Here is a 25,369-nt window from a genome sequence, read left to right as displayed (position 1 = left end):
CTATTTTACAGACAGCAAAACTGAAACTTTGGGGAGGAAACTGGCTTGCAGAAGTGGGTTACAGTGACTGACTTCTGAGTCCAGGCTCTTAACCATATTCTGCTACAGTGTCACCTATTCAAAAATCAGGGAAGGGACAGGGGATGCACACAAAGCATCTTTCTTTTCTTTACCTTTTTAAAGACATTTGTTGATTTCTTTCTTTTTTTTTTTTTTCCGGCTGCACCATGTGGCATGCAGGATCTTAGTTCTCCCACCAGGGAACTTAGTTCCCAGAACCTACGCCCCCCTGTGGTGAAAGCTCGGAATCTTAACCACTGGACCACCGGGGAAGTTCCCAGCATGTAACTTCCAGATCTGTGTTGAAGCAAGATAGAGGCAAACACAGACAATCCCTCCATTGTGGAGGGGAAGCCTTCAGAAGGGCTGTCTCCTGCCTCTCCACCTCTGGGCCTCTGCCCACAGACAGGGGACAGCTTCTGATAGGCTTCTATGAGCACTTCAGACCATAATGGAGGCCAACCTTTCTACACACAGAGGGCCGGAGCGCCTGACTCCAAGGTTCGGGTGATAAACGGATGGAGGGAAGGCATAAGGTCTGTCTTTCCAGGGCAGATGATCCACCAGTGCCTCCCCACCTCGAGGTTCCCACTTTGAGAGGAAATCTACACCCTTTCTCCTACCCCTGGCTGTGATGAACTAAATCTCACACCTCTGTCTTGGTGGTGATAATTAAATATTATCCGCCTGTCACTTGACGCACATGTTGTGTGTATTCTCAGACTTTAATGAGCTCATATTTGTCTTCTGTAAGCAATAATATTTCTTTGAGTCTCTTCTTTTTCAAACTGGGGTGAGCAGTTCAAGCAAAGATCTCTCACTATTAAAAAGACAGTCTGCTCCCATGCATGTCTTTCTGAACCGTGTCTGCTACGTCTCAGGGGCCATGGCAGGAGATGTTTGTCCCTTCAAAATCAGCCAGTACTTCCTGAGGTTAAGCTGGTGGTCACATGGCTGGGGGTGTTGGGAGATTTTGAAAGTGATGAGAATAAGAAGGTAGGAATCGATAAATTGTTTGGTGGGGCATATTTTAAGGCAGCTTTTTCCAACAGGGTTTCTCATCTAAGAACCACAGAAGCCAGAAAATATTTGTGTGATCAATTTTCCAAATTTTCTGAGGAAGGTACTTAGTACCATTCTAGATGCATGGGGCTTCCCTGGGTGGCTCAGTCAGTAAAGAACCTGCCTGCAATGCAGGAGACCCAGGTTCCATCCCTAGGTCAGGAAGATGCCCTGGAGACGGAAATGGCTATCCACTCCAGTCTTCTTGCACTGGAAATTCCATGGACACAAGAATCTGGTGGGTTACAGACCATGGGGTCACAAGAGTCAGACGCTACTTAGCGACTAAGCTACCACCACCATTCGAGGTGCCTAGGAGAGAAGTTCATTCATTCCATATAACAGATGTGTTAGTTAAGTGGCTCTCAGAGAGAACCTGCATTAGCACCCTCTGGAAATTTACTAGATGTTCAAATTCTTGCATCCTTCCCTAGACCTACGGAATCAGAAAAGGGGGTAGGACTAACAACCTGTGTGTAATCAAGCCCTCCAGGTGGTTTTGCTATAAGCTCAACTTTGGGACTTCCCTGGTGGCTCAGACGGTAAAGCGTCTGTCTACAATGCGGGAGACCTGGGTTCGATCCTTGGGTTGGGAAGATCCCCTGGAGAAGGAAATGGCAATCCACTCCAGTACTCTTGCCTGGAAAATCCCATGGACAGAGGAGCCTGGTAGGCTACAGTCCATGGGGTCGCAAAGAGTCAGACATGACTGAGAGACTTCACTTTCACTTTCAACTTTGGAAACTACTAGAGCCGGACACGACTGAAGCGACTTAGCAGCAGTAGCAGCAGCAGTGTCTGCAGGCATTAAAACGTCTTGATTCGCCGGGCAAGAATACTGGAGTGGGTAGCCATTCCCTTCTCCAAGGGATGTTCCCAACCCAGGGATCGAACCCAGGTCTCATGCATTGCAGGCAGATTCTTTAGTGTCTGAGCCACCAGGGAAGCCTCTCATGGAGGAACTCAGGTTGAAAAAGGCTGCAGAGGACTTCAAATATCTATTTCCATATTTGCATCTATATTTATCTCTGTTTAAAATAAAAAAAGATCTATCACTTTAAACTTGAGAGTTTAAAAAAAAATGTAGAGCGTTCCTAGATGGAAAAATGATTTGGCTCTTCCAGCTTGCTCTGGAAGGGCACTCTATTATCTTCTCCATTCATGAGGTTTATAACAAATGCGCTCACTGCAGCTGCTCCCCAGGCCTGGGCGTCCCTCCGACCCACCCACTGCCATGTCTAGAGACCCACAAAGCTCTCCCTGAGAACTGGCAAAGCAGGCCAGAGCCTGGGGCAGAACTCCCACCCCCACCCCCAAAACGAGTAGAACAGGATAAAATTAGTCTGCTGCAGGGCTGGGTCTGGAGTTGATGAGGAACAACTTCAATATTTATCAATAAACCCCATACTGTTGAGCACACGTCCTCGGGAAGTAACTAACCATAAAAAGGATACTCTGCACCAAGGAATCTCCTCCAAAAAAAGAACTCAGTTCATTTGTGAATTGCTTACGTCAGGTGAGAGAGAATCCCTGCCTACCCCTCTCACCTGACATAAGCAACTCTGAATTAACTGGGAGTTTCTTTTTATAAATACTGTGCAGAGCCTTTTTTTTTTTTGGTGGTTAATTACTTCCTTGGGAGGTTTCTTTAATGGTTCCCATAACAAGGCTATTATTGTCTTTAGCATAATCACTGCCTCCTTTGCTTCTGTGGCCTGCCTTTCGGATGCCTCTTGCCTCTGTCTGCCAGGAGGGACCCTGAATGGTGCACTTTGGGCAGTCCTCAGGCTGGGGACTTGCAAGGTATCTCCCCCAGCCCCATCACTTCAGGAATTTTCTCCTGGTGGGAGCTGGGATCCGAGTGGGGCTGGTGGAGGGAGAAGGGAGTGGTGCAGGGCACATCTGGAGGAGATTGGGTCCCCCTCCCTTGGGTGCAGCGTTTCAGCCATTTGCTAGGCTTTCAGCTGCTGACACCAGTGCCAGGGAAGGAAGACAGTTCCTTTCTGGAAGGTGAAGAGCAGGCCTGTAAGCTTTGCTTGGAGAGACCACCAGGGACCAGATGCAAAAATAGTGACTATTACCAGGAAAAGCAGTGCAATGTCTGACTATCTATTTTGGAAAAAAAAATGTATTACGGACTTATGCCTCACTTCATTCAAAAATGAATTAAAAGTGGCTTCTATTTGGGCTAAACGAATGAATGGGAGCATTGTGTCAAGTCTACAAACTTTTTGTGACTGGTGTACTCCTATCAGTGTACACAGATTTGTTTACCTAGGAGCTATAGAGGTGTTACAACTGCAATAATAGGTTACGGGAATTGCAAAATGGGAGGATGAAGAAAAACAGAAATAGGATGTCTGTTACTTTCAGCCTACACCTCCAGACACCACTGAAGCCGGCCCCCTGGGGCCATGAGGGCAGGCGCTGACAGTCCCAGGGTGCAGGGATTGGCAGATATGAGAGAATACATGTTTTTGTTAAATAATCAGACTCATACCTTCTTATACCCAGAAACAGTTTCTGCCCTGAGGAAATGCTGACCACATGAGTCATTCTGGTAGGGGTGGATGACGAACCTGTACTCATGTTAGGGGACCCTGACTCTGTGTTCCTAGGATATCAGGTGGTCCACGTGATACCGCAACCCCATTTAGCCCCCAAATCTCAGGACTCCATCAGGGAATAAACAACTCAGGAAAATTCAGCTCAGAGGTATAGAACAGAGGTCAGCAAACTTCTGATAAGGGATCAGAGGATAACAATTTTAGGCTTTGTCTTGGCCAACTAACCAATATTGCCTTCATGCTGGAAGCAGGACAAAACATAAACAAATAGGTGTGGCTATGTTCCAATAAAACTCTACATATGGACACCGACATCTGAATTCTACATAGTTTTCATGTGTCATGAAGTATTTTCCTTCTTTATATATTTTTCCCCAACCATGAAAAATGTAAAAACCATTTTTTTGCTTGTAGGCTCTGCTGGTACAAAGACAGGCAGTGGGTTGGATCTGGTCCAAGGGCTGTGGTTTGCCAACCTTTGGTTAGAACATGGATTTGGAGACAGAGCTGGATTTGGATTGTGATTAAAACAGAAAGATTGTGATTAAAACAGAAAGAGAGTCACAGATGTAGAGGACAATCTTATGGTTACCCAGGAAAAACGATGGGGAGGGATAAACTGGGAGACGGATTGATATATATATATGCTGCTAAGTTGCCTCAGTCGTGTCCGACTCTGTGCGACCCCATAGACGGCAACCCACCAGGCTCCCCTGTCCCTGGGATTCTCCAGGCAAGAACACTGGAGTGGGTTGCCATTTCCTTCTCCAGGACTATATATATACTATATATAAAATAGATAACTAATAAGAACCTACTGTATAGCACAGGGAACGCTACTGAAGGCTCTGTAATGGTTTACATGGGAAAAGAATCTAAAAAAGAGTGGATATATGTATATGTATAACTGATTCACTTTGCCGTACACCTGAAAGTAACACAACATTGTAAATCAGCTGTACGCCAATAAAAATGAAAGAAAAAAGTGACGTCATCACTCTCTAGGCCTCAGTTTACTCATCTGTATAGCAACATCTCAAAGGGCTGAAAGGATGCGGCGTTTTCACAGCTCACAACATCCTAGCCCATGTTGAACATATAATGTCACCAGCACAAATTTGTTTGTAATTCCATACCCTGTAAGGAATGGTCACCCAAAGGTAGAGTCAGGGCCTGGCCACCTTTCCGTGGGGACATGTACTTTAGAAACCAAAGCTAGTATCCACCCCTGGTGCCTCCAGGGGCCCCCACTGGCCCAAGGACCCCACTGTCTGCTGTGTTTGCTTCAAAGGAAGTGTTACAACAACATTTGACAATAGCAGAGGGGAGGTCTTTCAAAAGGGACTCATGAGGACCGTTTATACACAACGCTCCTCTCTTGAGGGGCTGGGAATTCGAAGACGATCACTCACCTCCCTCATTATCCTTGTTATCCGCACAGGAGGTTTCCATGGCAACGTTGCATCCGGGCCCTCTCCAGCCGGTCTGGCAGACACACTGCCAGCTGTTCTGACCCAGTGTGCATCTCCCGTTGCCGTTGCACAAATCGGGGCAGCCATCTGGTTGGAGAAACGGAGAGGATGAGGAGGAGGAACGTGAGGCCGCGCTGGGGCCGCGGGGGAGCCATGCAAAGGGGGAGCGAGGCCACAGGGCGGCCGCTGGGCCAGCCGCAGAGGGGGGCCCGTACCTGGCTCAGGAGTCGGGGAAGCAGGCGATGCATGCGGTTGCAAGACGCTAGCAGGGACCCAGATGCAGACGCTCCCCAGTGACACTGACCTGTGCGAAGGGGTCTGAGGCAACCTTCCCAAAGTGGGGAACGTTCTGGAAAAATGAAACTAGCCCTGAGCGGACAACGAGTCTAGTAGGCTGTTGATTCCAGCCCATGGCTCAGGGTTGATGCTACCTCAACAAAAATCTTTTCTTTCTTTTTTCAGTGCCTTATGCAGAAGGGAGAAAATTCCCTACCAACCCAGGGTGGGGGCTGAGTGCCCTCCATCTTTCAGAATTTTAAAACTAAATTTACATGTGATTAGCATGAGCTTCTTAGGACCAAGAACTGGATGGTTCTGCTGGGCTATTTTCATATTTTTGTGGTATTTAGTTAAAAGGGACACTTAAAATGTTGGCTGCTAATCACTCAACCTATTTATGGCATGATGCAAAAATACTGCAGGATCTGATGCCTGGGGAAGGGTAGGTGCTCAGTGCTATGGATCAGGAGAAAGCAGAGGAAAGCTTATGTGCCTGGGGGGAGGCGGGAGCGTTCGAGTCATTCTATTTTGTGGTTTTCTTTTCCTTTTTGGATGTGTGTTTGTGTAGAATCAGTAGCCTGCCTCACTCCCTAGCTGCCCCAACCCACAAAACAGTTGCAGCTACTGCTGTCCTGACCTGAGAGAGTCTAGATGAGGAAAGAAGAGAAAGATTGGGGGTCACTACAGAGAGAGGGGAGTCTCTGGGAGGATGTGGCCATGCTCACAAAACTTACTTGCTGGCAAGAATTCCTAGATATGTTTTCATCTTTCTTTCCTTTAACAGCTTTATTGAGGTGTAATTTACATACCATAAAATTCATCTGCTTTAAGTGTACAAGGCAATGACTTCGAGGAAATTAAAGAAGTGCAATCTAGGTATGTTCCCTTACATATCTACATTTAAAGAGATTCTTACGTTAGAACAGATTCAGAATGACCATTAATTTAATTGGCCTCAGAAAATAACTTTTCCTGACTCTCTCTCTCTTTCTATCTCGACTTCTTGCTATCATCTCCATCTCTTTCTATATCTATTTTTAAACCACACAAAGAGCAGGGTGGATTGGGCCGTGGTAGAGGGATGAAGTGCTTCATAATGATGGAGGTAATTGATTTGAAACCTTTCTGGCCCAAATCTTCTGAATCAAAACTGTGTCTCTCCCCCTCCTTCTCTCTCCAGTGTTCTGGAGGCCATCACCTGGCCGCCTTCTTCTCTTCTCTTGAGTCCCCCTTATGAGAATGCCGATAAACCTAATTTGTGCATGTGGTAGAGGTGGGAATTTAAAGGACTCCTCCTAAGAAGAAAGGGCTGGAGGGTTTGAAATTGAGTTGAAATTTACTTCTTTAAGGAGTTTCACTCCTCAATACTTCTTCCCTCCCATCCTTTCCAGAACGTGGTATGGGTTAGGACCTGCGTAAGCAACAGGAGAAGTCCTACATGCAGAAGTCTCTGTAAAGAAACAGCTTTCTTGAGAGGAGGCATGAGGAGATGGTGATCAGGGAATTTTTTTCTTTTGTTGTAGAGCCTGGCACTCAGTCCAGGATGTGAGCAAAGCACTGGTGTTTGCATACCTAGAAAAAGACTTACTGGTCTCCACACCTATCCTCTCAAAGTCAAGAGTCACATTTCCATTCCTTACCTACCAAGGAGGTGACCACAGCCCTGCCTGGAATACAGGTGATTTTCCCGTCTCTTTATACTTTGAGAGAGAGCTGGGAGAGGAAGCCAGCCCCGGTGTCAGGGAAATGCCACAAATATTTCTACAGGAGCAAAATGCAACTCAGTAGGGAAAGCCCAAGGGACACTTCACAGATTTGCAAGGAAAAGAGAGGATCCGCAACCCCCAGCCACCTCCAGCTTTACAGTTTCTACGAGCAGAGTTTTAGGGGCTGGGTCACAGAGGAGACACTGCATGACAGACCCACCAGCATTCACCTGGTATGGTATCTATTATGTGTGCTTTGTTATTTAGCTACTTTGAGGTCTTGTGTTTGACGAAAATCATGCCCAAAGTCTCAACAGAAGCCTCATTGTGTAGGAAACCCACGTCCACTACATAAATTTCAAATTTGCAAAGAACACCAGCATGTCAGTCAGATATGCACTCAAAATATGTATGCTCCTAGATTGAACGAGGTTTTTTTTTTTTTTTTTCCCTTTTCTTTCTCTCTCCATTCCCCTCCTCCTCCCCAGACCAACTGAAGCGAGATAAACAGACCACAGTAGCTGGTTTTCTCCACATTGTATGAGGAAGATGAAAACATGAACAGTGGGAAGCTGGCAAATCTCTGAGAAGTTTTGGGGCAGCTGGGAATTAATGGACAGGACGTTGCTTTTTAGCTTGAAGAGGAAGAAAGCAGCCTTGGTAAATGCGTGGCGTTGCTAGGCAACCCCAAGCTACCCCCAGCACAAGTTCATTCTGCTGGTGGCCTTCCGAGGAGGTGATTCGTTGTGTTTGTAAAGTGCAAAGCCAGCCTCTGCTTAAGGGAAAACAAAACGTAGGAAGTAATTAGTCTGGAGGGCAAATGGGTATCGGGTGGTGGCTTTTCCCTGGAGAGGAATCTAAAACTGCAGTTGAATGGGGCTTATGGGCTTAGACTTGGGGATCCAGCAGGTCTCTTGTGTGGAGTCTTCTGGATTTTAGGCTAGCTAGCACTGCTCCTTCCTTGAGTGCTTGTCTCTGAGACCACTGATACAGAAGGCCTGAGGCACAGCTGCTTGGTTCATCGGTACAGCTGGCGAGCTGGCTGTTGGAAACTTCAGGTTCTATCATGACGACTTGAGATTCTCAACTGAGGCAATTGTGGCCCCCATCCCTCCCTCCAGGGGACATGGGCAATGTCTGGAGACACTTGGGATTATCACATCTTAGGGAGGATGCTACTGACAGCTGGGGGGTAGAGGCTGGATGTTTAGCATCTTACAATGCCTAAGATAGTCCCCACGACAAAGAAGGAAACAGCCCCACGTGTCAGGAGTGCCGAGGTGGAGAAGCCTTGCTCTTGATCTAAAGTTGCACGAGAGCGGAGATTTCCCTGTTTGCTGTTGGATCTCAGAAACTGCCCCAGTGTCAGGCACACAGTAGGTGCTTTAATGAATGGAAACACAAATCAGGTGGTGCTAGATCATTTCAGCCTGGCCTTCACTTATAGACTCTTCTGAGAGTTATGAGAAGCTAGTGGGGCCTCCTTCTTAGGAGACCTAAGTCTTTTTCCTAGAGAGAAATTTCTAGGGCAACAATGATATCTGGGGCTGGTTCTATCACACTTTGAATGCTTTTGGCAGAAAGAATTGGAAATGGAATCATTTCCAAGACTTTTCTACACGCAGAGTTCTAACCACTAGGAAAAAATATTCATTGGCACAGTTACCAGGTAGGCAGAGTTTCTGCCTTAACAAAAATTAGAGCTGATGTAAAAATTAAGGATTTAAAAAAATCCCCAAACCCAAACACACTGGTATATTCTGATGAATCCTGAATTTTCAACTCTATTCCCTTGAACACTGGACCTGGACTCCAACTTGCATCTCAACATCTCCATCTGTTCACTCACAAGTATCTCAAACTCAACAGAATTTGGTTTCTTGATCTTCCTTCCCCTCCCAAACTCTGATTCCTTGATCAATGGATGGCACCTCAGTGTATCCCACTGGCCAAGACTGAAGTCTTGGAGTCATTGTTAATTACCCACCCCATGCCCCTCCTCTCTCATCTCATGTATCTAGTCAACAATCAAGTCCTGTTCTTTCCTATAAGAAGCCCTACCTGTTCTTCTTAAATATCTCTAGAACCTTAACCTGAGCCATCCCCATCTTTGGTTTAAACTCTGGTCAAAGCCATCTAACTGGTCTCCCTGCCACCAGTTCTGTACCATTATCCCTTCTCTCAGTTCTGGACCCTGCTGCAAACACTTGTATAGCTTTCCGATGACCTTAGTAAAGTCTGAACTCCTTGGCTTCCAGATCTTACACTGGTTATCTTCATATCAGTCTAACTCAGTGTCACTTTAGGCTTTATTCACATCGAAGCCATTCGGCCTTTTGTTATCTAACTTCACCCCATCCTTCACTCAACTCGCCTCCAGAAAGCCTTTCTGAAGCTCCCAAATCGAGTTCCACCCATCAGGGTGCTTTATCCTACCCTGTCCTATTCTATCCACCACACAGAATCACAGCTCTCCGGCATCTCCTTGATGCTTGCTAGCCCTTGTAGCAGCTCTGCTTTAGGATGTTTTATCACCACCTGAAGGAAAATCGTTGTAATAAATGTGCACATCGTCACAACTGCCATTTGAATGGGGCCCCTAAAGTCGTGCAGTGTACACTGCTCTGGGCATTTCTGTTATCATGTAAACCTGCTAAGGCAGGGGCCATGTCTATCCTGTTTACTCTTGGATTGCTAGTACTCAACACATAGGCAGGGGATGAATGAATGAATGACTTCTGACTGAAATCAGCATCTCTGATACCTTTGGCAGAGTGGAAATGGGATAGTTTCCCAGACTTTTATACACGCAGAGTTCTGAACACTAAAAAAAAATTTCATCGACACAGTTACCAGGTAGGCAGGCTCTCTGCCTTAACAAAAATTAGGCATGAGTGAAATAATGTCTACAGCACAGTAAAAAGGGGAGCATAAATGTACTTGAAGAAAGCTATAATTACCATAAAAGGCTTTTCTAAAAAAGCATCAAGAAATGTTCTGCCACGTGTGGCAATTGAGAGGTACAAATAAGTGGCTGATAGGGGACAAGGGATGTGGAAAGAGAAGCAGGACTTTAACATTCTACATCGGGCAGCCCTTAGAAAAGCAGAGAGGGCAGCACACAGATGGCAGTGCAAGTGAAAACACAGAACAAGATGCATGGCAATGCAGAGAGATGACAAAGCAAGCTGGAGAAGGGAGACGTATGTGCCTGCTGGTTCAACAGACCATTAGGAGAGCTACTGCAGCCCGGATTACACCCCTGTGGAAAGGTTTTTCTGAGTCCAGGCGAAAATCTGAACCTGGTTTGTAGTCAGAGATTTCTGAGATCAAAACCTCGATCTGCCTCTTGTTGTCTGTGTGACCGTGAGCTAGTGGCTTTGCCTTTCACCCTTGTTTGTAAAACTCTATCTTGCTAATTGGAAAAGGAAATACGGCAACCCACTCCAGTATTCTTGCCTGGGATAATCCCATGGCAAGAGGAGCCAGGAGGGCTACAGTCCATGGGGTCACAAAGAGTCAGACACTACTTAGCAACTAAATCTCCACCACCATCTTGCTAATGGATCTTATTCCTTGTCCCGCCCAGAAGAATGCAACCTGCACAAGGGCTAGGATTTCTGCATCTTTCGTTCATGGAAGTATCCTCAGTGTCAGAAAAATAGCTGGCATATAACACATGCCATCAACGTTTGTTGAATGAATGAATGAAGGAGGATGATGGTTAATACTTTACACAGATGACAGAGGGGTAAAATGAAATGTTAAAGGCAAAGATTTTAGCATCAAGTTAGAGCACACTGCAACTGCTCCATAGAGAGAAGCACTTATGGTTATTAGTGTTGATATAATTATTGATATTGCAAATATTATATATAATTAGTGGCAGGATTATTCTTTGGGGCATAAGGTGAAGTGCAGGCCACTTCTTCTGGCCTCATCTCCAGATTAAGAAAAAACCAAGAGCTTATCCTGTTTCAAATGAAAAAACGGAGGTTTCTGGGGGTGTCCTGAGTGTGTGACTGCTTCACATCCTAGGAAAACCTCACTCCCCTTTGCCTACCACCCAAGACTCTAGCAAGGTCACTGGAAGTGTTTTCAGATAACCCAGTGACACTAAGAGCCACTCTGAGGAGCGGAAGAGTTGAGAATAAAATGAGTGATGATCTTTTCTTTTGGGAAGCATTGTACTTTTGCTTGTTCACTTAATTAAGGGACCTTTTCTCCTCCAACTGCTTTAAACACCACTATTTCCTGAGAGCCATGCATTGCTGAAACTGAGGAAAAGATGCACGATGGAAATATGTAATAGAGTCTGTCACTGCGTTCCAGAACTCTTTAAGGCTGCAAACAGCTGAGGGGCTGGGGACCAGGGGTTTGGTGGTCATTTCTATTAAAGAGCAGTGGCAAATGCTCAGAAAATTCAATTGGGTGTTTCAAGAGACTCTGGGGCAAACTCTAATTTTAGAAGCTTGGCTCTGCCAGAGAAGCATTTTGGTCCCCAGAAAACAGCAGGACTTGTCCTCTAGCTCATCTGGGTGAGTAAGAAGGAGCAGGGAAGAGACTCTGTTTCCAGGCACAAATTGGTAAGGACCCTCAGCCACTGACCTGAGCTTGAACAGATAGATGCCCCTGCTTTGTCAGAAAAGATGCAGAAAATCCAGAGGCAGATGTTCCTTCATCTCAATAGCAAGTGTGTGTCTTTAAAGGTTTGTGTAGGACTGAGGAGTGGGTATGCTGGGGCGGTGGAGGGGAGGGCTGGGAAGGCCAGTGATCCTTTCCATGGTCTCCATCTCATCTCCTGTTACTTGGACACGGCTTTTTTGCTCGGAAGACAGAAATCATGCCCCCCACCCCAGCAGCAATGGAAGCTTCCATGAGGTGATATAAATTTGGATCCAGGTGTCGATGCTGCCTGTTTCCTGGATGAACCAGGATTCTCACTGATCAGCATCATTTCTGTCTGCCTGGGAAAAGGAAAGCAGCAGGCTCAGCCTTGGGCTCAGAAGAAAAAAAAAATGCATCTTATTTTGTACACTTTTGACGCTTCCAGCTCTTACTAGTACACTTTTTAAAAGAGTAGAAGATCATGAAGGGAGGAAACAGTTTAGGCAGCAGTAACTGGGGATCATTCTGGGGAGGGAAATCCCATGTCAGTTACTTAGTGAATTGAGACTGAGTCTTTATTGCTTCTAGGCCTTTTGGCTAAGTATGGGGGCTTCCGAGGTGGCACAGTGAATCCACCTGCCAATACAGGAGATGCAAGAGATGCAGGTTCGGTCTTTGGGTTGGGAAGCTCCCCTGGAGAAGGAAATGGCAACCTGCTCCAGTATTCTTGCCATGGACAGAGGAGCCTGGTGGGGCTACAGTCCATGGGGGTCACAAAATGTTGGACACGGCTGAGCACATGTTATCACCCAGGAGCACTGGAGTTGGACACAAGTCTGTGCTTTCCTTGGGGGAAGCCTGCTTTTTCCCTTTCTTTATCACTTTTCTTTGTCCCACTTCACCCAGTCATGGGAGGATGCCTTGGGATAGCGATGGGCAAATATCAGGAGGTTGCTAAGGTACACATCAACTGGAGCCACACTGAAACCACTGATGATGCACCAGGGATTTCTCCCATTGCTTCAGATCACAGCAGTGCTTCTCCAAGTGTGGTCCTGGTACCACCAGGGGTAACATCACCAGAGGCAACATCTCATTAGAAATGCACACTCTTGGGTTCCATCCCAGACCCTCCATCAGGACCTCTGGGGCTGGGGCCCGGCAGTCGGCATTTTAACAAGCCCTCCAGCAGGTTCTGAAGGCTGCTGTGTGAGAACCGCTGCTTCAGGATCAAGTCCTAACTCCTTAAAAAAGCCTCCAAGGCCCCACATGATCCAAACCTGCCCATCTCATCTCCTGTCACTTGAGGTTTCTGCTCTCTGACCTTCAGCCACGCTGCTCTGCTCTGCTCGAGAACACAGCCTGCCTGCATGGCCTGGATCCTCCTCTTATGCTTTGGCAGATTCCTCCCCTAAACCCTGCTCCCTACACTCACTTTGGCAAAGCCATGCATCCTTGGCTTGTTCAGAGAAGGCTTTCTGACTTTCAACTCAGGGTTCTGCCCCCATCATATGACTTCACAGCACCACCTATTCCTTCTAAAGCACGCGCCATCATTCTAATTCATCCTTTGTTTGGAGCAGTAGGTCTCCACTTGGCTGCACATTAGAATCACTTGGGAGCCTTGAAAAATCCTGATTGTAGGCTGCACCCCAATTAAATCAGAATCTCCAAGGATGAGGCTCAGACATCAGTATTTTGATTTCTCGAGCTCCCCAAGTAGTTCCTCTGTGCAGCTGAGATTGAGAACTCTCAGTGCCCGTCTTCCTGGGAGCCTCCAGGCCTCCTGAGAGCAGAGACTCTGTTGTACAGGCTGTTTTCCCCGCACCTGGCATTAAAGATGTTTGTTGAATGAAAGCATAAATAAGCCACATGGTGTTTCTGCTGCTTCTCTGTGTCCTTGAGTCAGCAGCCAGGTAAAGGGAAAAGCTTCCTGCAGGCCACACCCCCTGGGTGGATGACACCTCCTCCAAGTCAAAGAAACAGCTGGTTCCAGTGCTGGGTCTAAAACCAGGCTGAATCCAGTGGCCGTGGATGCATGCTAGGGGAGTCTGTGCATTTTAACTTGGAACCAGCTGATGCCTTCTGACCAAAGAGACAGGATAGAGCACCCAGGGAGAAGGGAGGAGAGGGAGAGGGAGAAGAGAGGCATGTTGGTAGATTAAGAGGGTGACAAGAGTTGCACAAAGGCAAGGATGACAATAAGAAGAGAGCCCAATGGTTTAATTTGGTTCTTGGAGGATAATCAAGTTGTTGTAGCTCGTGCTGCCTATTCCCACAGCTGTCCAGCAAATAATGAATGTGGTACCTACCCGGTATGGAAATAGGGACAAAGGCACGACTTTGATTTCTTATTTGTTATTTTTAACCATCCAATTTCTACACCCACTGAGCATCCGTATAGCCACAGGAGAGTCATAAAAATACAAATAACACCTAGGAGGCCTGTGGGCACGGACCTGTTACTTACTGCAGGGCTGACGGCTCTCTTTTAACCGGTGTAAAATCAGGCTGGTGATAAATTGCCGTATATATTCCTTTGTTGTTGCTGTTTGCAGCCCAACTTGAGAAAATGTACGGAAATCACTACGTGTTTGTTTCTTATAGATGTCAAAAGCACTAGGCAAAGAACCTGCCCCAGGACTGTAGCTCTGGATTTTTGGAAGCTTTTAATAGGAAGACAACAATAATAGCAAATCCTCAAGTAGACATTTCTGTGTGCCTGGCACTCTTTTATATGTCTCTCATGCATTAACTTATTGGTTACAATAACCCTATGATGTAGGCAGTATTATGATTCCCATGTTACATGTGAGGGAATGGAGGCACAGAGCGGTTAGGTAACTTGGCCACAGTTGTAGAGCTCATTAGTGGTGGAGCCAGGATGTGACATCAGACGGGCTCCAGAGGCTCTGCTCTCACCTAAGGGGACCAACCATCCCCACATGCCCGGGACTGTCTAGTTTTAGCTCCAAAAGTAGTGAGTCCCAGGAAATCCCTCAGTTCCATGCCAGCTGGGATGACTGTTATCATCACGGTCAGGGAAGGAGGACTAGGCTTGTTTCACTGGTGGTCATGGGGGCGAAGGCCCTTAAGGGCAAGGGACAGGGCACAGACTTTTATACTGGGTTACCTGTTTGAGGATGTTGGGCCTCCAACAGCATCTGCTGCCCCACTTGGGACAAAGTACCAGGTCAGTCCTGTAACCACATGGCTGTAGTGTGGTTAAGACAATGGGCTCTGAATCCAGGCTGCTGGAGTTCATATCCCAGCTCTATCCCTTGGTTGCATAACCTTATTAGCAAAAATTATGAGATCTTTAGTCCTTAGTTTCCTCATCTATGAAATGAGGGCAATAAGAGTACCTATTCTAGAGGACAACTGGGGTTTAAAAGAGAATACATATCATATTACTTATCATACTTAGCATGGGTGTTAGTAGACGTTAATGCACAAAAATACACATAACATGTAAACTACATGTAAATGCACATAGTAAAAGTTCTAGAACTAACAGCTATAGTTATTGCTGTTACTAAAAGTAACCTCAAAAAAAAGGAAAAGAAAGAAAGAAAGAAAAGTAACCTCGAATAATAGAAGGGGCCTGTGTGGCTAAGAAGAGCCTCTGATTTGCTCTCACAACCTCTGAACAGGTGATGGGAGGGAGCATCGCGATCCGTACAGTCAGTAGAGCAAAGACCCCAGGAAGATGCCCTCCAAAGACTGAAATGGAAATGAGAAAAGTGAGCAAGCTTCCTGGGAGTTACATGAGTAAGGTGGGTACATAATGGATGTAACATGTAATCTGCAGAATTGTGCTTAAAATACAAGAGGCATGGGTGGTGAAACTGTAAAGGATCCTAAGGTTGAGAAATCTCATTTAGGCTCAAGGAGGCATGTTAAGAGAGAGGGGTGGTCTGCCTGGGGTGTGGAAGGGGAGCCTACGGAGCAGGGGGGAGTCAGGGTCAACTCAGCCACGAGTACGTCCTCGTTGATTGAGGAATAACGGGACACCCCTGCCACTGATGAGTGAAGACTAGGAACTTAGCACTGCACAACCTCATTATTTCATCAAGCCCTTTCAAGGACACTATAAAGTATGAATTATTATCATCATTTGTGGTTGGATAATCTGCAGCTCAGAGAGGTGAACAAACTCGCCCCAGGTCAGAATCACTGAAAATTGTGGCTTGAGGGTTTGCACCCAGGCGCGTCCAACTCTGAGCCCACACACTTCACTTCCCTCTAACCAAGTTGGATTCCATGGGGAGAAGGTGGCATCAGAATAGCACACTCCTTGCTTTGACTCCTTGCTTCCCCGGCGATCTTGTGATCTTAACTTCCTTTCCCACACAGGTTTCCTTTGAGGGGGCGAGTACTCTGAGATGGAGATGTGGGTTTTCCTTACTGTGGATTAATCAATGGCCATCTTGGATTTTTGGAAAAGACCTCAATGCTCCAATGCTGGGAAAGACTGAAGGCAGGAGGAGAAGAGGGTGACAGAGGATGAGATGGTTGCACGGTATCACCAACTCAATGTACATGAATCTGAGCAAACTTCGGGAGATGGTGAAGGACAGGGAAGCCTGGCATGCTGCAGTCTATGGAGTCGCAAAGAGTTGGACAAGACTTAGTGACTGAACAACAACAACCTTGCGTTTGTAGGTGGTTTAGGGCAGTGTGAGGGTGTCAGTGTGGAGACTGGCCCACTCTGTTGTAATGAGGAGCTGACGGTGTGCCATGAGGATCCTGCCGGTGAAGCCACACTGTGATGTCCTGCCTGAGTGACTTGGTGGTCTCCAGTCAAGAGTGATGCCCTTGGTCTCCTGTTCTATCTCTCGCTCTTGATGTGTTTAGTGTGTGGGACTCACAGAGTGAAAGGACTTCTACAGAAGCAATCCCAGTCCAACATCAAACAGGTACAGAGTGATGCAGTGTGCCAACTTCTGGAATACATTCACGAGTTTGTTCTTTCATTCATTCGGTCAGTATATGTTGTGGTGGTGGTGGTGTGGTCTCGAAGCCATGTCCGACTCTTTGTCATCCCAAGGACTGTAGCCCACCAGGTTTCTCTGTCCGTGGAATTACCCAGGCAAGAATACTAATGGGTTGCCATTTCCTTATCCAGGGATCAAACCTGCATCTCCTGCACTGGAGGCAGATTCTTTACTGTCTAAGCCACCAGGGAAGCCCCAATATTTGCTGAGTATCTACCAAATGCTGGGGTATGTTCTAGACACAGAACATATGGTGGTAAATGAAAGAGACAAAGTCTCATTCTTAAAGATCTTACATTCTATTAGGGGGAAACTCATAGGAAACAAGTAAGAAATTAATATGGCATATCTGATGGTGGTAACTGCTAGGGGGAAAATAAAACAGCAAGGGGGGATGGTGATGGGGATGGTATGTGATGGGGATTGCTGTTATATATGGGGTGGTCAGAGAAGTCCTCGTTGATGAGGTGATATCTGAGTGAAAATCCTACAGGAAGGGAGGGAGAGAGTCATGCCAGTATCTGAGGGGATGGGACTCCAGGCAGAGGAAACTGTAGGTGCAAAGGCCCTGAGGCAGAGAGTGCTTGGGGTGTTGGAGGAACAGCAAGGTGGCTAATGTGGCTGGAGTGAGTGAACAAGGATGCAGTGTGGGGACTAGGCCGGGCCACGCAGGACAGTTTGCTGTGAGGGTAGTGGCTCTACTCCCGGCAAAAAGAACTATTGGGATATTCTGAGCAGTGAGTTGTCTGATTTGATGAAGTTTTAGAGGATCCCTTTATGCAAGGAGAACACACAGGGATGGGGCAAGGGCAGAACCTGGGAGGCTGGCCAGGAGGAAGCCATAGGGCCAGTCTTGGTCACCACGGTGGTGGCTTGGGCAGGGTACAGGGTGGCTCTATATGGCATGGCTAATCCTCTATGAATTTAAGGTTCCCTACACATCCTCCCAAAAGGAAAGGCTTTGGGGACGTGAAAGCGGATGATAAGACATACTGTTCATATAGTGCTCTGGTCGATGTAAACAAATTCAATTCCTCAGCCAGGAGTTAGCAAACATTCTGCCATGATCCTGCCCTCGTCTCCAAGTTGCTTTTCCTTATTAAAGACAATCAGGAGAGGCCAAGGGAAAGAGTAGCATGTGTGGAGGAGAGCAGAGAACCATGGGGTTTCCCAGCCTTGGTCCCTAGGGTCAAAATTGACAGTCTAGCACAGAACAGCTCCAGCAAATAAGATTCCCAACTTCCTTAACATAATGACTTCAGACCACAGGATTCATGTGTTCTGCCAGCTTTGTCTAGTTCTTCTTGGCATTAAGGTCTCCTTGGATCACCCCCAAGCATCCTCCCAGATTAGTGCTCCTGGACTTTAAATCCCTTTGCATTCCGTTTATCCTTATAGATCAGCTGGACGCATCTGAATTGTGGCATTCAAACACACTAAAGCTACATCCACCTATCTAATACCTATCTATCTAATTATCTATCTATCTAGGGCTTCCCTGGTGGCTCAGATTGTAAAGAGTCTGTCTGAAATGCAGGCGACCAGGGTTCAATCTCTGTGTTAGGAAGATCCCCTGGAGAAGGAAATGACTACCCACTCCAGTATTCTTGCTTGGAGAATTCCATAGACAGAGGACCCTGGTGGGCTACAGAGGGTCGCAAAGAGTTGTACATGACTGAGTGACTAACACTTACTTATCTATCATTTACCTTTTCATCCATCACTTGTCCATTATCTACTTATCTATATTTATATTTATTAATCTATTTCAAGCTTTCCCTACCAAACAACCTCTCCAAAACCTCTAAAGACTTGCTCTCAGAACACTGCATATCAATTAACCTCACACAATAGCCATATTTTATCTTGTTTTCTGCTACTTTCTGCCTGGTACAGAGACAATAAAGACACTCCAGCCTCCCCTCCACTTTCCACCTCCTGTCTCTCCTCTGGCTGGCGTGGCACCTCGCATCACCCCCTTCACTCACCCAGCACGTCCATCATCCATCCCTCCCCATCCTCGTGACTCAGGTGACTCCGTCCTCCTAATCGTCCTGACCATATCCTGTACTTGGAAACGCTTACTTGCATGTCGTGTTCTAGTCCATTTCTAAATACACAGCTGATCAAAGACTCAGGGGAAGGATGCTGCTCACGACCGGGACTTTTTCTACCAATTTTGTAGGATGTCTCTATGAAGAGGTGCAAGTGTGTGTGCTACAGTATAAAGAATAAGGAAGCTTGCTTTCCCAAAGTACAGAATTCCAACAATCTGGCCCCTGCTATTGTTAGGTGCCAGTCTTCAGTTTTGTATAATAAGTGTGCCCTTATGAAGGCAAGAGCTACCTCTTGGAAATCCTCTCATTCACAGAGAAACAAAAAATCCCTCCTTTTCCAATACATTTTAAACATGCAAAACAGCAGTATGTTTCTGCTAAGTCACATTTTCGCTAAATGGATAATTGAATGCTGAATAGAAGCTGCTACTCAGCTGCTAACCTGCCGGGTTTCCACACTCACACTCCCAAACTGCCGCCGAGCAATCCCCAGGAGGCAGAAAGCATGACTGATTTTTCCAATAAAGCTACAAAAATCGATAATTCTTGTAGACGGAACGCTCACGTCTCTAACCATCTCCGAGTCTCCCTCCCTCTCGCAAAAAAGCCTCTGACTTTACCCTGGCGCATGTCACCAATTCTATACCGCCAGGACTCAGCCCGAGTTCTGTTCCAGTTCTGCTGAACGTACCTTTTAGAGAGGCTCTGCAATGCGTCTTGATTTAGAGATGCTTGGGTTTTATGGGGCTCTGGGAAATGTTGTTTAGCTTTTCCGGAGCTCCAATAAGTTCTGATGTATGGCTGTGCATGCCTGCATGATTAATGGCACGTGCGAGGACTTGGAGCTTTCAGAGGTCACCCTGTGTGTACTGAATAATACAGCACAGAGCCAAAAATACCCTTGGATGAGAATCCTGGCTCCATACAAAAGCAATGGCATCGCCTGCTTTAGTTGACATTGCCCGAGACTTGGTACCTCTCCCTGATTATGCTTCCAAGGAAAGTAACCTCTCCAAAACATTGCAGGGATAAAATGGGAACCATTTTGGTTTCTTGGCGATTTCTCTGTTCAGTGTCATAGATACCAGCATGAGTAAGAAGGCTGAGAAAACCAGAAGGCTGTTACGCTAGTCTCTGATAGGACTTTCAAGTTCAGGGTAGACTGGCCAGGGGGCGGAGCAGATGAAGCTCCAAGTAACATACGCTATGGAGTACAATGCTGTGGTTGAGAATTTAAATGCCCCCAAAGTCAAGATTCAAAATGATGGTTCCCACAGCAACTACAACTCAGTTCTCTGGTGAATATGAAATTAACTTTATTGCGAAACATGCTGCTCAGTTTACACCTTAATAGTCATGGCAGAGTTACAGTTGCTGTGAGAATGCTAACTCTGAATTGTTTTGAATAATTAATTTAATGAAAAGTTAGTGGAAATGTGAACGCTGATAGAAAGTCAACTTAAATTTAGGGGAGTTGACCTACAATATCTATGCTGAAGAGCAGTAAGTCATTTTCAGATTCTAAGTCAGGGAACTCTTTGGCTGGGGGGTGCTGGTAAACCAGAGAACCCCAAAGCATACTAACAGGGGAGCAGTCCCTCATCACCAAAGAGACACTATGGCTGGTGGTGACTTTACCAGGAGGTGAGGGTGGCTCTCTGGTGCCCATATATTTCTGATTTTAGCTTTGGTCTCCAAAGTAACCCTCTTGCTGCAATTACCTGGGGTCAAAGCAGGTGATCAAAACAGTACAATTAGTACACCTGGTCTCTGTCAAGTAGTCCTGGATTTAGAACTCAACTTCCCCTGTCTCTGCCAGGTAACACACTGCCTATTGCACCTCTCTGAGCCAATTTTCTCACCTGTACAATGCTGACGACAACGTGTGTGCATGCTAAATCGCCTCAGGCATGTGTGACACTCTGCAACCCCATGGGCTGAAGTCCGCCAGGATCCTCTGTCCATGGGGTTCTCCAGGCAAGAACACTGGAGTGGGTTGCCATGGCCTCCTCCAGGGGATTTTCCCGACCCAGGGATCGAACCCGTGTCTCCTATGTCTCCTGAACTGGCAGGTGGGTTCTCTACCACTAGCACCCCCGGGGAAGCCCTGCTGACGACAACAGTTTCCACCTAACAAAACTGGTGTGAGGATTCGATGAGAGAAGGTTATGTTTAGAATCTGGCACTGGCCTTGGCAAGTGTAATTGGTCAACACTCAATAACTATTAGCTCTTATCATCATCCAAAAAGGCAATCCGTAAGTTCAAAACGTATACAACATCAATTATTTTGGCCCGTCTCCTTATTTCAGCCCAAATGGATTTGGCGTAAGCCTGAGTCTGCTGTCGGGGGGTGATAAACACAGAAACATGAATTGGAAGAAGGTGTCCCAAGCCACAGGATATCTTCAGTAAAGATACTTCAGGCTGCTTCTACTGAAGTTCTAGAAAACGGTCATCTCTTCCACCAGATGAGTAATTCTCAACCGTTTTAGGTTACTGCCTCCTTCTCTGTGAATCTGTTTGATTCAATAAAGGGTAAGATTTTCTTCGCATCCTCTCAAGGAGCCATTTTTCACTCCACTGGGGGTGTTCCTGCGCCATTTTGAACGTATACACTAGATGACAGGCCCGCATTCCCTGTGTTCACGCCCTCAGGCTCCCGACTCAGGAGGAGCCCTGCATTCACTCAGCTTCTGTTACTCCCTTTGCTATTCCTTCTTCCCACGCAGCTCTTGACTTTGGAACAATGGACTGTTGTCGGCAGCTAAGAAGCACAGTGCTCACAGTGGCTTTTCACTCTCTGCTCCCCAACTCTTCTCCTCAGAGCTGAGATGGCCCAGAGGGTCCTCCCCAGGGCATCTCAAGCCAGTTAGCACTTACAGAGCACCTGCTGTATTCTTACTCAGAGCAGGGAATCATTTAGGCTCTATCTGGGTAGGACTTTCGCTGCTGGGTGCCAGGGTTGGCCAAACCCAAGGAATTGGCCCTGCCAGAGATCACCTTTCTTAGGAGCCACTCTCAAGAGTTTTAATAGAAAGGGATGAGGTCCCAGCTGGGGAGGAAAAACAGATGAAAAGCAACACCCTCCCTGGCCCCACCCCGCCACCTCAGCAACATGCACTTCTAGATTCTGAAGCCACTCCTGGCTGGCTTTAACTCCTTACTTCTGTGTCAGCCTCCTGCTGTTTTCAGGGACTCGGCCTCCTCTCCCTCAAGGTCTTAGCTTGTGCCTTTTTACCTCGCTGCATAACATTTTAATGTCTCCTACAAGACAAGACTTTATAACACTGCAACCATTTGCCTTTACTGCTCAGAAAATATTTTAAGGTTGCATTACTTAGAGTAACCAAACCTCACTGGTGATGGATGTGGAAATTTACATGTCAAGGTAAAGCTGTCCCAGGAAGCTGGGATCACTGAGAGGCACTGAAGTGACCTTTTGGTTCCACAGGTATTTAATTCAACCTGGAATTTCACTCCAGCTTCTGCCAAAACCTGAGTGAGGCTGAAGGCTGAAACTCCAGTGGCTGAACTCCCTGTCGACCAGTGCATCTGACCTCTTGAGCCTCCCTGAATCTGCATTCAAGAGCAAATTTAACATGAAGGCCAGTTCAGTCACGTAGGCCTGAATTTGCCAGCAGATAAATCTCGAGGGTAACCTGCGCTAACATTTTACACACTGTTGTTGTCGTTCAGCTGCTAAGTCTTTGAGACCCCATGGATTGCAGCATGCCAGGCTTCCTTGTCCATCACCAACTCCCGGAGCTTACGCAAACTCACGTCCATCGAGTCAGTGATGCCATCCAACATCTCATCCTCTGTCACCCACTTCTCCTCCTGCCCTCAATCTTTCCCAGCATCAGGACAATTTGGGCTTTACCAGGTATTGCAACACTGAGGATGCCAGTGGCTACCCAATTTTGACTTTCTAGAATGTCACCCTGAGGCTATGAAGACAGAGGTGTCCCCAACAGGGTGTCCCCTAAACTCCCTCAAATGCATTTGTGCATATATGTTTGAAAAATACAAATGACAATTTGTCTGTATGATACTTTGAGAGGCATAATGAATGGAGATAAAGAGCAGCCCTGGCTGACTTTGAAAGCTTCCATTCTGAACAGCCACATGGAAAGCACAAGTACATTTCTCCCAAGGCAGCAAAAAAGCCATTTCTTCATATACTCAGCTGGAGTCGGGTATATAAAGAAATCATTCTCTTAATTTACATACTTGAAACATATTCAACATTGATTTTGATCTACAGAATGAGCTAAAACACTATGGTTGATTCAGGAGGCACAATTAATTGTGGTTCAGACTAGATCGAGGAGGGGTTTCCACTGCTTTTCTGTAAGATCTTTAGAAGTTTTCATCCCTGGAAAAGGCAAGTTTCCTTTGACTCTAATGAAGAGTCTCCTGATTTGCAGGATCAGATGGGAAGCTGGTGGGTATGACAGCTTTTGTAGTTTCAATGTCAATAAGTCTAGTTATCCCCCCAACACATGCATTTGAAAATGGCCAGGTGTTTCTTGGGTTTTGCATCTGCCTCTGAAGGATGTTCACGGCATGCTCACATGCAGAGTGTGAATGACTGTCATAGAGTATCATGCTGGGAACTGTTCCCAGGAATCAGTAGCATGATCTGAGACAATTTGGAGGGAAGAGCAAGGCAATCTAGAAAATGTAGGATACTTGTGCTCTGCTGTCCTGGGGTAAAGATCAATAGGTTTACACTGCTGTACTGGAGTCTTCTCTCTGGGTCACGCCTGTAAAGCCCAAGGAATTCCCCTGAGTAGAACAGGACAGACAGCACATATGCCCAAGAAGCCAAGGGGAAGGGGCTGAGTAGGGAGACTGTATAGAAAGCCCTTGAACCCAACCAGTGTTAGAGGGGAAGTGATAACAGTGACAGAGCTCCAATCACTGCTGGTCAGTGTGACTTTCTTGGCTGTTCTCCCCAAGGCAAGAAGATCTTTGTTCCTGTCCCTTGTCCGTGTTTTACATGGCCATTCCCACTAATCCACTGGGGCCAACGAGAGGGCATGCGTGGCAGCTCTGTAAGAGAAAGACTTCTCTACCATTAGTAATTCTATCAGATTGAGGAAGAGAAAGGGACTGAGGGGCCCCAAGCAACATGAATTATTCAGGCACTGCTAGTTAAAACAGGTATCCAGATTCCTGAAGACACCTGCTGCGAAAGTCTAGGTCTTGAGCTTTTGCAAAAGAAGCATTTCAGAGCATGGCATTAGACCAATGACCGATGCAGGGGCGTGTTGTAATGGGGGCAGATGTACCATGCTGGGCCTGCTGAGAAGTCAGATGGGCACACACACACGCATGCACACACAGACGTGGACACACTCACACGCACGACAGAAATTAGTTCCTGGCTTGGTTGGCCTATATTGTTGACATTTGGGGCTGAGCTGTCAACTGGAGCAGATGCAAAGAAAATAAGCCAAGAAGGCAGCAGAGGAGGCAGTATTGGAAACCCTGTCCATGCTTCTCAAAACGCTGTGTTTGCCAACTGTATAGACTCTGGATTGAAACCAATGAGTCAACCCAGCTGCCTGTGTCCAGTTCTTTCTGATGCTGCTCACTGTGCATTTGGGGGTGAGGGCCTCCTGCCAGCCTCACAGATTTGTTGTGAGGTTGACTGAGGCAACACAAAGTCTTTTGAGCTCCTTGGAGAAAATTCACCATGTAAGTGCAAAGTATCACCATTGTATCATGGTAACCAGACTCCTATCAGCTTACACCAGGCAACAGGAGAGTTGGGTATCAAAAACAAATAGCCGAAGCTGTCCCAGTCTCATGGGCAAATGAGCTTTCCTTCTTCACTACTCACCTTGCACTGGAGGTGTCAGGGGCCCCAGATGGGGCCCCATTTGGCCTCCAGTCTTATCTGAATGGCTTGTATAGCATTTTTATAAATTTTGAATTGCTTGCCAATATTTAAACTTTGGGAGGGTATGCCTGCCCCTTTGGATCTCTGGCTTCTATTGAAGAACTGGAAAAATTCGGCAAAACTACATTTCTATTTCTACATGGCAGCAGTCAGCTAGTGGTGGGTTGTGTCTGTCCTCCATAGACGGGGCCTCTGCTTTCCAGATCATTCCCATTCCCTACCATCTTACACCCTATTTAATGCACTTACTTACACTGGTCTTGCTTCATTCACATAGGGGTGTTTGAGTTCATAACTTCTTTTGCAGATTCTGACCTCCCTTCCCTTCCCATAGCCAACAAAGACGTGGAATGCGTGGTGCATTCATTCTTCAAATCTAGGCTAAGTCCCCCATCAGGGGAGAGGCCCGTCTAGCAGCTCCTGCTAGGGGGAACCAGGGAGAGAACTTGGTTTCTCCTGCCCCCTCCTCTAGCCAGTAATTCCACCTGAAAACTCCACAGTTCTTTTACTTAAGAGATGTCCAAGCAGTAATCCAACTAAATTAGATTATAAGCATCTAAAGGTTTTCCTAATAAATAAAAATATAGATACAGCGAGGAGATGATGAGATTTAATTAATGAGTGTTATTTAACGGAACAAGCCGTGCCATA

General features: G+C 46.5%; 1 protein-coding gene across 4 annotated transcripts in view; it reads right to left on the bottom strand.

The window, feature by feature from the left end:
* The window catches only part of LOC109561123 (teneurin-2), a 765,441-nt gene that overhangs the window by 124,433 nt on the left and 615,639 nt on the right, over window positions 1-25,369 (bottom strand). For all 4 annotated transcript variants that reach the window (XM_070793964.1, XM_070793965.1, XM_070793967.1 and 1 more), the window contains one exon: window positions 5,102-5,248. In XM_070793964.1, the coding sequence (XP_070650065.1) occupies window positions 5,102-5,248 (147 nt within the window). The remainder of the gene's footprint in view (window positions 1-5,101; window positions 5,249-25,369) is intronic.

Source organism: Bos indicus, chromosome 7, assembly GCF_029378745.1.
Source record: "Bos indicus isolate NIAB-ARS_2022 breed Sahiwal x Tharparkar chromosome 7, NIAB-ARS_B.indTharparkar_mat_pri_1.0, whole genome shotgun sequence".
In the NCBI taxonomy this organism is placed as follows: Eukaryota; Metazoa; Chordata; class Mammalia; order Artiodactyla; family Bovidae; genus Bos; species Bos indicus.
This window is presented reverse-complemented; position numbering and strand designations above follow the sequence as displayed.